Below are 17,737 nucleotides of genomic sequence, written 5' to 3'. Positions count from 1 at the left end.
TGTTTTATTTTTATTCTTGTTTAGTTTATTTATCATATCTACTTTTTATTTACATGTTTTAAGTAAAGATATCGATCAATCAGTAAAAGCAGATGTATAATAAACTGTTAATATCTTGATGTCTTTGGATAAATAATGATAATGAAACAATTTTGATACATAGCCCACTTATTTGACTTAAATTAACACATTAAATTTCATGTCAGTTATTCGAAAGTACATTATTTTATAAATTAAATTTGAAAACATTTTTAGTACATACAGATAAAACAAAAACATCTCTAAAGATTCAAACACTGTGTCTAAGAATGCACTGCAGTTTTTAACCCCAAATTATGTCCAAAAAAAAAACCTTATTTTTTGCAAGTAAACGACTGCTTTTATAAGCGCTATTAATTAAGTCTCGCGAGAATTTCACAGCATCTTTTAGCTGCAACTACAACAGTAGTCCCTGCACCTTTAATGCGTTCCTCGTGAGCGCACTGACTTCTGTCACGTGCCTGTCAAACCCAGCGCAGCCGTCGTCAACACAACTGAGGAAGTAGCAGAAAGCTAACGTAGCCCACGAAAAAACTTACCGGAACGGCATATACAGTGTTAACTATTTGTCTTAAGTTAATTATATGTTACATTCGTGCTTTTCGAAAAAGCAACCGACTTGATTTTTTTCGGTTTTACTTTCCATGGAGTGAAAGGGAACAATGTTTGGGAACGTTAGCCGTTGCTTGCTAACTTAGCTAGCAGGCTAACGATCAGCTGTTGTTTTGGTTGGGGAGATAGCTAGCTAACAAGCTGAATTGCTTGGCATTAGAGAAATCTGTGATACCAGGTTTACTAAATCAGATTTCCTCATTAAAAGTTGAAACATTGAACCGCTCATTCGGTTAATGGAGACGCATAAAGGCGTACCACCCTGACAGACTCATCAGCGGTCAGTCAGTCAGCTGGTGTCCGGGCAGGCGTCTACTCCGTGTGGGATTGATCCATCAGAGTGATCTGTAACTGAATAAGCAATATTGCTTCAAGATGCATGACGCGTATGAACCAGTGCCTATTTTGGAAAAGCTTCCTCTTCAAATTGACTGCCTTGCGGCCTGGGGTAAGTTGTTGACACTTTGTGCTTCCCACAGATAGTCTTATTCTTTGACATTGACTTGGTCCCTCTGGGTGTTTATTGAACTGCAGTCTCAGGTGTCACCCAGGTCTAAAAGTGTCCATTGTCATCCCTCGCACAGCCAAACGTTAAGTGTTTGTGTTGCTTGATATGTTCAATACAAAACCCTGTTTTTCTCCCCTCAGAGGATTGGCTGCTGGTGGGAACAAAGCCAGGGCATCTCCTTCTCTATCGGATAAAGAAGGATGCAGGTAGGATGAGCAAAGGGAATATTCTATGCAATTGATTTATTGTGCATTTACAGACGTTCTCATCTTAATTTTAAATGCTCCAAATAAAATTTATGAGTCATTTTTTAAGATGTCTATTTTTTCCTTAGGCACCAACCGGTTTGAGGTGACACTGGAAAAATCCAATAAGAACTTCTCAAAGAAGATTCAGCAGGTACATAATAAAACAGGGTGACATTTAGGATAACCCCAGGCTAATTTCTACAAAAATAAAACAATCTGTGTGGTGGTAGTGTTTGATGTCTGTAGAGGGAAGTCACAATTCACTTATTATAACAGTCTAACAGTCTGTTTGTAAGCAGGAGCAACACTTCACTTTAAATTAAGCTTTTAAAGGCCAATGGTTGACTCCCTCCCTTGGAATGGACCTGGAAATCACACACACCTCAAGACTAGGCCTGTCACAATTTACAACTTACATAATCACCTGATCTGGGATATCCATCCAGATAATCGTTAGAATCGTTTCCATTCACTTCGTATTGGTATTTTTAAACCAGTTTAGAAAATGTTGTGCTTTGTTATCAGGGAAAATAGCTGATCTTTCATGTATTATTCTGTTTTTTGTTGTTGTTTGTTTTTTCATATTAACAAAACTGTTTCCCTCACCTATGTTTTTTGCAAAAACCTTTTATCAACAAAAGGACAAAAGAGCACTATTCTGCAGGTCATGTCGAATTTTGTTCTTATTTCGATTTTCCAATCAGAAAATTTACGCCGAAAAGCTTGGATTGAAACACCGGCTCTGTTTCCACCATTGCATGTAACCATTTCAAATTAAAATCAAGTCTCCTTCTTCATTAATTAATTGTCTTGAGCTACTTTTTGATTACATTACGGCCGGTCTACAAAACAGTTTTCGAGTCAGCTATTTGAAATTAATCAATGTGTAGCAGAGGAAGAGAAAACTTTATCAAAAACTATTGGAGATTAATTGACACTTCTTTGGTAATGACTGCATCATTTCGGTGAGCAGCAGATAACTTAACAATATGGATTTAGAGCAATGCAGTGTGTTATAATAATGTTATTAAATTGTTAATCGCATTTTTCGAATGATTATTAGTCTAAAGTTTCATGATTCTGACAGCCCCACTCAAGAACTTTCCATTGGCCAACTTAAAATACGAAGGTGATTGATTTAATTTTGGCTGGTTTAGATCAACCTTCATACTTAACAGAGTAGTTAATTACTCAAGCAAACAGACATTGGTAGAAGCTCTGGGAAAAGATGTCTAAACAAATAAGCTCTAATGTGTTCTCAGCCCAAGTTTGATGTACTTTTAATGTCCTCTGAATGACGGTTAATTCTAAATTCGTTGTGTTCAAACCTCCTTTTATTTGCATTTTTCATCCTTTCCACAGCTCTATGTCGTCTCGCAGTACAAAATTCTTGTCAGTCTTCTAGGTAAGTTTCCCTCCCCGATGACATGTGTGTTATATTCCTAAACTCAGCATTCTTCTCTATGCTCTTAACGGATATAAAGTAATCCGTTTTCCCCTGCAGAGAACAACATCCACGTCCATGACCTCTTGACCTTCCAGCAGATCACTGTCCTGTCCAAAGCTAAAGGAGCCACGCTCTTCGCCTGTGACCTGCAGGTCAGTTACATTCCCCCCGGTGGTTGCAGCTTGGGACTTCAGGCATTGTTCCTGCAGTATTTGTATAGTGCAGCGCTGCTAGCATGTTAATGCATTTGTATCGCCTTCCATTCTTAGTCCCTCCAGTGAGAACTTTCCCGCTATTCTACAACCATACAGCTATAATGTAAGGACTGCTTAGGGAAAAAGGCAGATGAGTCAGTGTCTTAATGGGAACTGTTTCATGACCAGGAAGGTTTGAGTGAGGCTTTAAATAGTTTATAACATCATTTTTAAACGTCTAAACCCCTTTACTGTAGCTCATCTGCACTATAATTTACAGCACGGTTTCCTGGAACTCATATTTGTCTTTCAGCCGTTTGAATGTGTTATTTACGCTACAGGATTTATTTTTGCAATTGATTTCAGTGAGGTAAGAAAGAATAGAGATTTAAATGATAAAGATAAGTTATGTATAGTATGGTACATTTTTATTAAAGCTTTAGTAGTGCACGACATATATAAAGCAGTTAAAGAGCAGGAGGCCCAGCCCATTTCATATGCGACTGCTGCCAACACCACAGTGATTCATAAACTGCTTATTTTAGAGTTTGCTAACATATACAATAACACAAAGCAATATGATGTTCATTGTTAAGGTATTTCAGGTTCGAGCATGTGTTAAGTTTCTGTTTTTTACTGTATTAAATTGACTGTAAAAAGTAAAGAAAAACACATTTAGAAGTCTATACAACAGTAATGTTACGTTTCCCATATTGTTTTATGGCACAGCCAAAGTCATAATTCTTTTATTTCCACATGTTTGTGTTACTCTCTTGTTTGAAGTGTTGTATATATTTTGTCTCCTCTGTCCTCAGCAAACCAGCTCAGGAGAGGAAAGGTTGAGAATGTGTGTCGCAGTGAAAAAGAAACTCCAGCTGTATTTCTGGAAGGACAGAGAGTTCCACGAGCTGCAGGTAAAAATAAAACGTATTTGTGTCTCACTGCAGTATGATTCAGAGTTTTCTTCCACTCATTTGACACATTTAGACATTTTAATGTTTTCTTTTTGTCTGTCAGGGGGACTTTGGAGCTCCAGATATTCCAAAGTCCATGGCATGGTGTGAAAACTCCATATGTGTTGGTTTCAAACGAGACTATTACCTCATTCGGGTATGTGCTACAGGAAAGGAGGACACACAGCCTTACTGAAAGTGATACTCCACCCATAACATGCCCTCCAAATATGAAAACCTCAGCCTCTTTACACTTGTGTCATACTAAAACATCCATAGAAACCACTCCTGCAGCATAACTCACGTCTCCACCGTCTGTTTGTACGTTCAATCTGTCGTATTGTTCCAAAACGTTTGTGTCTCAGTGTGGGCTTCAACATAAACTGACTGCTTGAATCTGTTATAAAGGGGAAAACTCCAAACATTTTGTAGGTGCTTTTCAAGTCTACAGAGAGTATCTCAAAGACAGCTTTTTGGAGGCATATCACTTTAAAATGCTCCTTTTATACCACATCTGAAAAGTTTGTCTAAAGCTGCTTAGGGAAAGTTTGAGGATGTCATTAATAGTTTCTTCTTTCTGCTGTCTTTCCTGTGAACTTAGATGGACGGTCGTGGCACCATCAAGGAGCTCTTCCCAACTGGGAAACAACTGGAGCCTCTGGTTGCCCCACTGGCTGATGGGAAGGTTGCTGTTGGTCAGGACGACCTAACTGTAGTGCTAAATGAAGAGGGTGTTTGCACCCAGAAGTGTGCCCTGAACTGGACAGACATCCCTATCGCAATGGGTAAGAAACAAGGCTTTACTATGAAGTGATTCTACTCAAACTTAGGTTTTATTTGGGTCCACTTTTTGCAACCAGGTCTCTGACACTACGAGTCTCCACCGTGAAAGGCATTTTGTCGTTTCCACATTATTGTATTTCTTTTGTTTGTTATCTGTTGTACAAACCACTGACCCAACAACATCTGATACCGTGTGTACGTTTGTTTGAATGTCGGACTCTTTTAAGTGGCTAAAGTACGTGGTACTCCTGACCTCGTCTGCAGCGATGCGATGTGATGCCTCTACGTAGGAACCCCGGCCGGCTTCTTCTAACAGGGGCCGTGCTGATTGTTATTTACTGTACGTAGTACACTAACTATTGATAAGTACCTCATACAACCCCTCTTCAAACAAACAAACCGAACTATCCCTTTAAAGGGCCTTATCTTTTAAAAGTGAAAGCTACATAATTCCGTGTTTTTCCAGAATTACATTTTTAAAAAGGTCGCCTCTGAAATGGGCCGTTCAGACCAGCTGCAGGTTCCTACGTAGAACCTTGCTTTTGTTTAAATCAACCAATCATCATTCACCTCGGGCTGCCTTCTTGCAACTTGATGTCAAGTCGTTGTCAAGATTTCAACTTACCATCCTGATACCTCCTGGCGATTCTGGCTCGTACATATAAGGCCAAATAACCGATCCTAGAGCAGCCATGTTTTCTACTTTGGAGTGACAGTGCAGCGCGGCCGCTCCCCCACGTGGGATCGCCCACGTGGGATCGCACACATGAGGGAGGGGCTACGCGGTCACTCCAAATACTGTCGGCCAATCGTGGCTAAGGTCTGACCTTTGAATGGTAAAATGGCTTGCTTGTTTCAGGAGGAAGGGGAGGCTCCGAAATATAATTAAATTAAAATATGTATACAATTTTTAAAACGAAACAAACAACGTGAAAAAACACATTAGAATAGTAAAATAGAAAATTGATTGCATAGCTAAATTATGTCCCCTTTAAGTTCTTATGAACTAGGCTATAAAAGGCAGACAAATTGATTTGTCCTTTCTTGACTCCTGATTTCTTCCCTAACTTGAATTTGATATTAATAGAACCTGACAGCAAAGTCGAAAGGACACACCCCTGCTTTGACACAAAAACCACAATTCATTCCACAGCTTCTATTTCAGTTCTCCAGACATCACAGAAGGTGTATTTTAAAGCCCAGATGAAGACCTACTGTGGTTGAAATATATACTGGCTTTTTTAATTACGTAGACAATTCATCAAAGGCCTTTTATTAACTTCTTCCATGTTGCATGTTTTGATTGTAGCACTCTTGTTATTTCAATGTTTTCATGAGCTCCCGACACATTTCTGATCTCCTTTTGATTGAGCAACCAGTCGTCTCTCTTTTCCCTTACACAGGAAAGTTTAAGAAACCGCAAAAGTAACATCTATTGAATTTTGCTATTATGAATCTACAGTTTAACAAATAAAAGAGTTTGCCCCATGATAATACCCTTCGGCACTGGCAAAGATAAAAACCTCAGAGGACTAAAGAAGAAAGGTTTTCAGCAGTTTCGCACGTCACGAGTGAAGACAATCTATTATTCTCTTTTATACATGCTCTGTCTTTGCTATTTGATGATACTGTCTGGTAAAGAAATGTTATTTAAGGTATGTTGCTGACGCCTGTAGCAGGACAGTTTATTCCTGTCTTTCTGCACTGATTAAGCTGGTTGGTTCACATAGCAGTAACTGGTTATTAAAAACAAACACCTGATGAAGCATCTGGCCGAAATGCTGCCGTCACTCTTTCAGTTCTTGTCATCCAGCTGCTGTCTGTATTTTCTCTTCTCTCAAGCTTTCCGTCCTCTCCGCAAACTCGCTCTTTCCACTCTGTCTGAGCCGCGCTGCTATTTTCCACATGTCGGAAAGGGAAACGTAAATTAAGATCAGCTTTATTTTATCATGTGACTGAGACGCCACAGGTCTGGATTACTAATGAGCGATGTGACAGGAGTGATGCATACAGTATGAGCTCTCACGTTGCTGCAAAGGCTCCTCATTGGAATGCAGAAACAGACACTATGAAGGGGAAATGAAGCCTCCAGGCAAAGATTAGAGTTTGCAATTTCCTTGTTTTGATGTGGTCAACTTTGTGGCTTTCTAATGCATTAGCAGAGGATGGTGCCGGTTTGTTTGGAATACATCGAACTGTTCATGGATGAAGCGAAAGACCCGTGGAAGTAGTCGTGGCTAGATCTAAAGTCTCACCTCAGGCGTGTTGAGATAGCATCTCCACCTGGATTTCCTACCACATTCGTCCCATCGTCTTCTTCAATCCATAATCACAACTGACACACCCGTTTTAAAGACACAGATTTAAGGTCGGGTCAAAACGTTCACGCCATAAGAGCGGAAATGATTATGTCTATAACTAATTTATTATTTTGAATTTGCATTCAAGCAAATATGCCGCCTGTTCACTGTTTCCTGCTGCTCAACGTGATTGATTTTGGTTTGACTTGCTCATTAATTTCACACTCTTGCATCTTTTCAATCTTCAGAGCACCAGCCTCCGTACATCATAGCCGTCCTCCCTCGGTACGTGGAGATCCGGACCGTTGAGCCGAGGCTGCTGGTTCAAAGTGTGGAGCTGCAGAGACCTCGCTTCATCACCTCTGCAGGGTGAGCTTTGTTGTCTCATTAGTGAATTGTAATCTGTGCAGGATTTTCTACAAACTTTTCCTTGCAAAAATACTCAGACTTTAGTGAATTGCAGTTAGACTAAGTGAGGGCCTGTGTCCACTAACAGCACCTGTTTTCAGCGCTCACTTTTCTAAGCGCAAAAACCTCGTCCTCAGATGTTTTTTGTCCCTGAGCTCTCAGTTGAAAATAGTTCAACTTTTGGAACACCGCTGCGCTTTTCAATGTCACTTCTCCCTCACCCACCAATCAGAATTAAGAAGCGGCGCGACTTACGATATCAACTTTGTCAACAACAATGGCGGAGAAGAAGTGTATCCTTTTCGTTTTTTCCAGGTGTAGAGCTGCTGTTAATGCCAGGACACGATTCCTTCCTTGGGTGGCTGTGGCTCAGTGGTAGAGTCGGTCGTCTCTCAATCGGAAAGTTGATGGTTTGATCCCTGACTGCTATAGTCACATGTCGAAGTGTCCTTGGGTAAGACACTGAATCCCAAATTACTCCCGGTGGTATAACCATCGGCTATGAATGCATAGATCCTGATTGGAAATTGGCACTCAGGCCATCAGTGTGTGAATGAGTGAATGTGACATGTAGTGTAAAAGCAGCTTTGAGTGGTCGGAAGACTAGAAAAGCGCTTTATAAGTACATTCCATTTACCATTTGTAAAATGTCCTTGAATAAAAGCAAATATGAAGCACACACAGCAATTTAAAACAGAGTTGACAGTCACTACCAAAACGGAACAGAAAACGAAAGTGCAGCCAGACAACTTTTCGTAACCCAGCAACAGTAAGCACTCTGAAATTGAGGATGTGAGCGCTGCCAAAGTAAAAAATGCTGTAAGTGGACCAAGGCCCTCATGAGACTATAGCACCAACAGATTTTGAGTATGTAGGTCCTTAACTGTATGTTGAATTCTGACGTTTGCATCACACATTTTCATTGATCAAATAGTTTAAAGTATGGGAACTAGGTTAGGATTAATGAATTGTCTTGTTATAAGAACTCCCAACTAATACCACATCTACAAAAAAGACATGACAGGTTATGTAGTAAAAATAAGAGCAGATAAAGGCAGGAGAAAAAAAAACAAGAAAAAAAACGGAACAATTAAATTATAAGTTGAATAAGTTGACAGCAATACTGTTGACACCACTGACAGACATTTCCTCAGACTTTTCAGATGAACACACATTGTTTAACAGGCATTATAAGTGCATGGGTAACTGTTATGTTAAAAGGTTTTGAACATTTGTTTGTGTTATGATAGGAAAAGGCTCGTATTTTATCAAGATAAGATGATGTGCTATTATAACAAGAAAAAGGTTCTTTAAAATAAGACATCTCCTTATTGTGAGGTAGACGGTAGCTCAGTCCGTAGGGACTTAGGGGCTTGGGAACCGGAGAGTGGCCGGTTCAAGTCCCGGTATGGACCAAGCACAGAATTGGGGCTGGTAGCTGGAGACGAGCCAGGTCCTTTCCTGGGCTCCATCGAGGTGTCCTTGAGAAACGCACTGCTCAGGGTGTATGTCCTTGTGCAGCCCCCTCACTCTGACATCTCTCATTAGTGCATGTGCATGAGATCCTGTTTGTGCATGTCGGTATCCCGGGCCTTTGTGTGTGTAGCGTGTTTGTAAACGCAGAGTGGAAAGATTAATAAGTATATCTTCTTCTTCTTCTTCTTCTTCCTGTAGTAACAAGTAAATATGTCAAGAAAGTTATTACGTGAAAAGGATTTTGGTAAAATCAGAAATGCGTATTACACATTTACACTATTTTACATTATACACATTTTTGTTAATCATGGTGGTAGCGTGGCGGTGTGTGAGGTAGAAAGGCCTGCAGTGGCTCTGGTAAGCGTCCCGGCTTCAGTGCCAGATTTGATACTGAATGGTGGCTTTCTTTTTAATGGCTCGCTCTCCTGGTGTCTGTTTCTCATGATGATGATAAAGTTCCTCCTTACAAAGAAACACTTTTGTTCCCCTCTGTTCTCTGTAATCTTATTTTGTTCCTCTTTATCTTTCACAGGCCAAATATCGTGTACGTTGCCAGCAACCACTTTGTGTGGCGCCTGGTGCCCGTGTCGATAGCCAGCCAGATCCGGCAGCTTCTCCAGGACAAGCAGTTTGAGCTGGCTCTTCAGCTGGCGGTGAGCAAAACAACCCCTTAATTCACTATTGAACCTTGTTATTAACTTCCTCATGATTAAGTGAGTGCTTTAGCTCGGAGGATGGAACTTTGAAATCACTTACCATGATTACTATCACGTACCATGATCCAGGAGGAAAAGGGCCATTCATGCGCTTTTCACATCCTAGGAAACTAAACTAAGTTTACTGGAGACATTTAGCCGTAGCATGATGTATTCTTTTGCTTTTCTGTTTCTTTTTTTCTGCCAGAAGATGAAGGATGATTCCGACGGTGATAAAAAACAGCAGATACATCACATCCAGAATCTCTACGCCTTCAATCTGTTCTGCCAGAAGAGATTTGATGACTCCATGCAGGTGTTTGCCAAACTCGGCACAGGTAGAGCTTTCCTTCCTCCCAGTGGACACCTGATATCTGTCTGTTAGGCCGATTGCATGTGTTTCGTAGTTGTTTAAAGCTGTACCACATGATGACTATTCACTACAATGGACAATAAGTGCCAATAGCTAAGACATTCTGAAGGTAAGTGTTCTGTTACTCGATCCTGTCATGAAAGTGACTGACTGTACAAATTACAATTGTTTCCAGCTGTGTTTGATTACTAACAAACATGATGCCAGAATAAATAGCAGGGTTTTCCCCACCATTATAAGACTTGGAAGCAGCACCTGTTCAAGCTGAAAGCAGAGGTTCACAAACTACTTAGACACATTCTGTTAAACTATTTCTGGTTGCTCTGCTTCTGTCCTCTCGTCATTTCTCTGTGTCGGTGTTTTAACATGATCAGGGCCACGGTCACTGAGTCTAATAGGTCACAGAAACCCTTATAACACCTATTAACCTAAACAAGCCAGTATGTCGACTTATTGCAAGACATTGGTAAAAGGAGTAAGAGTAATATTCTGGGAAAAAACTTGAACATTCTGAAATTAAAGTCGAAAATTTGTGAGAAACAAAACCTAGAAAAGTAGTGCAATGAGTGTTTAAAGTAGTTTTGTATATTTTTGTCTATAATGCAGGTTTAATTACTGTTAGTATCCCTCATGAGTGTGTAGGGTAACTTTCATGTGTGATGGTAACCCCTGGGGCAAACGGGGAGCATAGAAACGTGTTTCTGCAGCAGAGGGTCGCTCAGCCTTTCTCCTCTGTGAAGTCTGCTTCTTGTGCGTGGAGAAAATAGGCTTAATATGCTCAGTGCCATGCACGGCTGTGTACGCAGCAGAGCCAACAGGGCAGAGTGCCGAAGAGAAACATAAGAGATGCTGCTGACCCTGGGAACTCCCTGCGCTTTTTGTTTGTTTGTTTGTTTAATAAACATATGCTTAAAGGCATTTAAACAAAGTTCAGTGTTGGAGTTTGTATTATTCAAAGTTTTGACGCCAATATTTTCACTTTTACTGCAAATGAATATCGGCTCCAAATATCGGTTATCGGCCTCCTTGACTACTAATAATCGGTATCGGAATCGGCCCTGAAAAAACCATATCGGTCTATCTCTACTGTAAAGTATGTTTACTTTTTATATGCAAGTTTTATATTTAGGCTTTCCAAAGTATGTTTACATCTCAATATATTTTAGTTTATATTTTAGATGTACTATAGTTGAGGTTATTTATTTCTGCCCTGGAGAATTTCTTGTGTATATGTTTCTTCTTCTAGTGTTAGGGTTATTTTTACTGTGTATGTATTTGTCCCGTGCTGTATTTGCTCTGATAACTAGGGATGCATGTTATTGGAACTGCTTTAACTTATGTACAAAATGCCATATTAATTTATATGTAAGATTTTTTTTGACAGGCTTGGATGATGCTCTTCCTGAGACAATCCTGACAATAGCTACATGTAAGGACAAAGTTTACCTGTTGCACAGAACAAATACAAAAAATGAAATCAACCTTCAAGCTCTGTTTTGGAAACTTTGAAAAACTGCCATACCGGAGACATCTTGCACCCTACTTCAGGCGTGGTGCAGGCAGTGCGCGTGCACACTCGCACAGAGTTAATGTCTCAGCATTACGTTGTTTTATGGACGGAAAACATTGGCAGAAAAATGGCCAATCTGCCGATGCTTATATGTCATTTTCAAGCCATTATCTGCAGATACTGATCGTGCATCCCTACTGATAACCTGCTGCTATAACACAACAATTTCCCAGTTTATTATCTTATCTATCATCTACAAACATTATTTTCCTAGTTTTTGTTTCTCGCAAATGTACAACTTTATTTTCTCACATTTTGTGAGATGTTTTATCTCTTTATCTATTTATTTTTTTTACAATGGCCCTAATACGTCGTAAATTTCGTTACAATTACAAAATCATTGCTCTTTGAAAGACAAACTTGCATTACAACGGTGACAAAAAAGATCTTTAAATGTCACTAATGTCAAATATTGCAATTATTTCTGGGGAAATATATCGTTCAACAAAAGTATTGACAGGCCTTCTGTTGGTCTCATGATCTTATGTTAAAGTACTTAAACCTAGTTAAGGTAAATCTGTTCTTAACTTGATCACATTTATTCTTCCTTTTTCTTTTCTTGAACTCATTAGACATCTGTTGCTTATTGAGCATATTGATGGAAATATTCATGACTCTCACATGCAGTGACATCACATCTTGAACCACTTTTTCCTTCCTCTAATGAGCTCTTGATTTCACTTCTGGTCGACTAAAGATTTTATCCTCCAGTAATGATTGTGTTTGTGTTATAAACTGTGCTTCACTTACTTCCCCTTTTTAATCAAAGGCTGAACTCCATCACATACCTGGAAGACAGTCTGACACATCTCCCCTCCTTTGCTCCGCAGATCCCACCCATGTGATCGGCCTGTACCCAGACCTGCTGCCGTCAGACTACCGCAAACAGCTGCACTATCCAAACCCTCTCCCCACGCTGTCCGGGGCAGAGCTGGAGAAGGCTCATCTCGCTCTAATCGATTACCTCACCCAGGTCTGTGTGTGCATGTGATGTACTTACAACACAGAGGAAATGAAAGTGTGAAGTGATACATTTTGACACCGCTTTTGAAAGAGCCTCTACTAGGCATGTTAAGATAAAGGTTCAATAGTTGGGGTCAATCAAAGGAGGCACGACATTAATAGTCAGCATGTCTTTAATTTGTGCTCACAGAAACGCAGTCACCTTGTGAAGCAGCTGAATGATTCTGATCCTTCTACGACGTCTCCGCTCATGGAGGGCACGCCGACCATTAAAAGCCGGAAAAAACTCCTGCAGATCATCGACACCACGCTGCTGAAGTGTTACCTGCACGTAAGGCACAAGGCTATCTTCTTTTTCCCCACCTTATTGGATGTTTTGATTCTCTGGTCGCGTGGTATATTTAGTCTGAATTATTGTTTCCTCATGTTTCGTTTGTCGACCTAACAAGACATTTCTTTGTGTCATCGTAGGCTTTGAGTAACACTGATCAACATTATTACAAAAAAATGTATCTGTTGTAAAGCTTTAAAAAATAAATATATATATTACTTCATATTAGGGCTGCACAATATTAGAAAAAGTAACATTGCAATAGTTTTGTGTTCTGCGATATAAAAGAAATACCAGACTTTATACTAGAGAAATGCAGTGTGTTTGTATGTACATATACAATTAATGATCAAAAAACCCTCCTTCTTTTAACACACTTGCTTCATCTACTCTGATACCTGTGTGAAAAAGTAGAGAGAGTTCAGGTGGAGCGACTCGTTTCTTAAAGAATAAATACAGACAGACTTGTGGGCTGCAGTCGTGTGATTCATACCGTATGTCATCTTCTGTTTCTAACAATGTTCAAATGTATGTGTTATCACCGTGATCGGCCCGGTGACGGTAACGAAAGCTCACTTCTCCTGCTTCCTGTCATCACACATCCTCACGCCGTGTGTGTGCTGCAGGTGTAGCCGCTGAAAGTAACTGTAACTGATTATTGTTGTAGATTATTGATGGAAAACGAGAGATTGTTGCACCAAGCAACAATAGAGTAGCAGCTAGCCTCACAATGGCACGTCCTGCGATGTGATTATTGCACATGGGCGCATCGCAATTGTGATTTATCGTGCAGCCCTGCTTCATATCAATGATGCAGCACTTTGAAGAACATACACAGTGCACTCTCTTCACTGTGCCGCTCTTTAGCCTCACGTCCTCTTTGTTCTGTTGTTTTTGTCGGTATGTGTAAGTGGATTTCTTTTTTTGGAATAAATCACATTTTATTAGAAACATTTTAAACACCTATCACGAGCTGCCAATTTTGTCTGATGTCATACACTTTGAAAAACATCCAACCTGCAATTGTCAGGGAACCTAATCCAAATGTTTATATTTCATGATGAAAGTAACGCCGGCTCTTCTGAACTTGGCACTCTTCACTGCCCACTTACTGTAATATGACATTAGATCACCAGAAAGTAAATCCAGACACTGATAGAAATTGGCAGCAACACGAGGCAGTTAACTTTACCCCACAAGAGCTAAATGGGTTCTGTGAATTTGTAGGTTTATTTTGAAATAGCAAAAACCGAGTCACAGTTGAAAGTTCTGTGAGTCTGGCTGTCATCAGGTGTACGGCAGGTCTGGGGTTGATTAGGGACCTCATCTATGTTGAAAAAAGAATTAGATCACAGATGTAAGCAGACAACGTAAGGACGGTTGGACTGTTTGAGGGGTGAAAGCTTTCTCTTTTTGCCTTTCCTCTAAGTTTAGATGAGCTTGACTTCCAGGAAAATGCCACAAGGTGCTATTCTTTGGCGGTGTTATAAGACTATTGTAGGGTTAGGTGAAGTCACCAACCTGAGCTTTAAAGGGGTGAATGTGTTCATGATTGTAATGTGCTCTTATCCTCCCCTCATTCAGACCAACGTGGCCCTGGTGTCCCCCCTGCTCCGTCTGGAAAACAACCACTGCCACATCGAGGAGAGCGAGTACGTCCTGAAGAAGGCCCACAAGTACAGCGAGCTCATTATTCTCTATGAGAAGAAGGGGCTGCACCAGAAAGGTGAGAGTCTACCTGCTGGTCAGTCATCTGTGCTTCATAGGGCTAATTTTAGGGACACATTTTGTCACACATTTTGCATCAAACAAAGACATCAAATCTTTACCTAATTTGGTAGGGCATTCACGGTCTTTAAACACCGTCGCATCCCGCACTATGTTCTGTTTAATGTCTACTTCATGTCCACCGTCTTCGGGTTTGTAGATCTCTCTGTCATAATATGATGCTCATACTTTTGTAACTTAACTTCAGAAAAGTTTTTGTTCATGCTTCAAAAGTAAAATCAACTTAGAGAATCACTTTCCTTTCTGATGTAATACAAGTTATTTTTTATTTGAAGTAGAATTTTATTACCGAGCAGCATGCAACAGATAAATCAATCAACTGTTCAATGACTGGTATCAGAGTTCACTGTAATTTGTTATTGTGGTTTATCTGTTGCAGGCCTCAGCATGACGACTGAAAACAAAACAATAAAACACAATGAAACATCTGTTCCCAATTGGATGTTAAATTTTGGTTTAGTATTTAAATAGCGGATCGCTTGATTTACGTCTGCTCTTGTCAGCGGCCTCCTCATTACCTCCTAATTTAACTACAAGAGCCGTTGTGGGCCGAGTTGTTTCATTATGAATTAGGTGCCAGTTGTGTGTTCATAACAGAGCTGTTTGCTGTGCACAGAGTTGATCAGCTCTGTCAGGCGACACAGTCATTCTCAGAGGAGGTTTCCCTGCGTGTGGTTGGTTGACTCATCGTCCTCATACATCACAGCTGTCTTCATATCATTCAGTCTCTGGCGATACTAAGGGGCAGATTCTGGGCAGTTCTCACTACGAGCGCAGCTGTTTTCAATCGTCCTGCTGCGGTTTGTGACTTCATGCTGCTCACGTCTGCCTCTCTCTCTCTCTCTCTGACAATTCAAAACAGCTGTTCTCGTCCTCCAGTTAACAGGGCCTGTGCTCCATCCAGTTTATGTCTACAGAGGAATTATGTAATGCAGTCACACCAGCTTGCTACTTTCCATCGTTGCTCTTGCTCCCCTCTCACTCCCCTTCACCCTGTTTGCCCTCTCGCAGCTCTGCAGGTGCTGCTGGACCAGTCGACCAAGGCCAACTCTCCTCTGAAGGGCCACGAGCGGACGGTGCAGTACCTCCAAAGACTGGGTAAGAATCACATCAAGCCTGTTTCCACTTAGAGCGACGTCGACGTTTTCATCGCTGCTAGGTATTTCAAATTTGACGGGGGGATTTTGGGAAAGCCTCTGAGGAAACTTTCATCCTGATTCATTGAAATGTTTAGTCTGTCGTGTGGAGCTGACCAAAGGAGAGGTTTTTGTACAGCATGTGTCAGTGCTAACCGTGTAACTGTTGTTTCAATCAGTTGTATCCGTGCACCAGTGATGTCAAAGCAAAGTCCTACACTTACAGGACAGTTAAAGGTGTGTGACAAATTCTTATGACCGGTTTAGCTCAGCGGTTAAATCGCACGTCCTGAGGCCACAGTCCTTGATGCGGCAGCCCCAGGCTCAACCCCCACCCTCGGCCATCCCCACACGTCTCTTGACACGGTCTACTGTCCTGACTCTTTCAGTGAAGGCATACAAAGGCCCGAATAAATAACAAAAAGATACAATATATGTATTATTAATTTGTAATGAAGAACTCTACAGTTAATGCAGGAATGTGCAAAACGTTTCCCTGGAAGTGTGCAAAATTTTACAGTATGAAATACAGGGATAATGTGGAGTGTAGAGAGATAATAATCCAGTGTGCATGAATGTAAGAAGCCCTTATTTGCACAGGTATGTCTTTACGTCACAGGAAGTTTTGTAAACCTGATTCCTGGATTGTGAGTACTGTCATGTGTTGAGTCTCTCTTCTTTTATGAAGTTAAACTAATTAATCTCCTGATATCCCCGAACACACAGGAGTGGAGAACTTGGGAATAATCTTTGAGTTTTCTCCCTGGGTGCTGAAGATCTGTCCTGAGGATGGCCTGAAGGTAGGACGCAGAGATTAACAGCATACGACTGTTTGAAATCGCTTCACATTTTTGCATTCATTCTAGTGTGGTTGTAGAGGGAGGTTAGTTGTTATATAACCTCCACTTATCATAATGACATTCAGCACTAATAACTAACTAAAATCTCTCCTCCGTTCCAGATCTTCACCGAGGACCTAATAGAGGTGGAGACTTTGCCCAGAGAGAAGGTGCTGAACTTCCTGAAGGAGGGCTTCAAAGAGCTCGCCATCCCCTATCTGGAGCACATCATTTACGTGTGGGACGATAAGGGCCCGGAGTTTCACAACGTGCTCATCCAGCTCTACCTGGAGAGGGTTCAGGGCCTCATGAAACAGTACCTCAACTCGCTGCCAGAAGGTACGCGCTGCAGAAAACCTGAAAGTTAATTTAAGTAGATTTTGCATTATCTATCGGATTTCTACCCCCTTAAAAACTAGGATGAAAGACATGTTTTGAGGGCTTATTATTGTAGTTGCAGAAAGTAATTAGAGGTGACAATCGCTTAACTTTTTTTTTACCTGAGGGAAGCTTTAATATCTTCTCCCTGAAATCCTCTGACCATTTTTAAAAATCAACCTTCAGCCAAGAGAAGATGATTATAATTTATTGCAGGATTACATCTGAGTACTGGATCAGTTTGCCTCCGCACATTCGTCCGCTCAGATAAAGCTGTGTCAGGACTGATTATGAAATCCATCCGTCTGTCTGTTTGTGCTTTTAATGACCCTCCAGGATCGTCTGCCAACACGCACAGGGAAGCTCATTAATGTGCACTGTGTCTGGGAAATAAACGTATAAAAGTGACTGATAAAATAAATGAACCTGTGCTACGGGCAGGTTGTTTATTCACTTTTGAAGGATATTGCCGGCACAGCCCATAATGATAATAATAAGTACTGAAGATTCTCAATATTGGAAGATGACTTTGCTCAACATTACAGCAGCCTGACTTTGCAGATTTTAAGTCCTATATTAGCAAAAACTTTTATAAACAATGTTTAGAGTTGCTGTATCCATAAAAATATTTGAGCTCTTCTTCTTCCTGTGCAAAGTAAGCAAGTTCATAATCAAGCTTCATGCTGATGCAATGTC

The 17,737-nt window shown here is 40.6% G+C and overlaps 1 protein-coding gene across 2 annotated transcripts in view; it reads left to right on the top strand.

Moving 5' to 3' along the window:
• Positions 1-528: 528 nt before the first annotated feature.
• The window catches only part of vps39 (VPS39 subunit of HOPS complex), a 29,375-nt gene continuing 12,166 nt past the window's right edge, over positions 529-17,737 (top strand). Inside the window, exons 1-17 of one of the 2 annotated variants that reach the window (XM_069661592.1) lie at positions 529-1,099; positions 1,300-1,365; positions 1,494-1,558; positions 2,770-2,812; positions 2,912-3,006; positions 3,864-3,962; positions 4,066-4,158; positions 4,603-4,786; positions 7,333-7,453; positions 9,501-9,621; positions 9,875-10,001; positions 12,437-12,579; positions 12,760-12,900; positions 14,485-14,626; positions 15,700-15,786; positions 16,551-16,624; positions 16,786-17,002. In XM_069661592.1, the coding sequence (XP_069517693.1) occupies positions 1,027-1,099; positions 1,300-1,365; positions 1,494-1,558; positions 2,770-2,812; positions 2,912-3,006; positions 3,864-3,962; positions 4,066-4,158; positions 4,603-4,786; positions 7,333-7,453; positions 9,501-9,621; positions 9,875-10,001; positions 12,437-12,579; positions 12,760-12,900; positions 14,485-14,626; positions 15,700-15,786; positions 16,551-16,624; positions 16,786-17,002 (1,891 nt within the window). In that variant the 5' untranslated portion in view covers positions 529-1,026. Of the gene's footprint in view, positions 1,100-1,299; positions 1,366-1,493; positions 1,559-2,769; positions 2,813-2,911; positions 3,007-3,863; positions 3,963-4,065; positions 4,159-4,602; positions 4,787-7,332; positions 7,454-9,500; positions 9,622-9,871; positions 10,002-12,436; positions 12,580-12,759; positions 12,901-14,484; positions 14,627-15,699; positions 15,787-16,550; positions 16,625-16,785; positions 17,003-17,737 lie in introns of both variants that reach the window. The other variant, XM_069661591.1, reaches the window with a different exon arrangement.

The sequence above is a fragment of the Semicossyphus pulcher genome, unplaced genomic scaffold, assembly GCF_022749685.1.
Source record: "Semicossyphus pulcher isolate SPU_LCO1_2020_fin unplaced genomic scaffold, fSemPul1.0.p SCAF_14, whole genome shotgun sequence".
NCBI lineage: Eukaryota > Metazoa > Chordata > Actinopteri > Labriformes > Labridae > Semicossyphus > Semicossyphus pulcher.
This window is presented reverse-complemented; position numbering and strand designations above follow the sequence as displayed.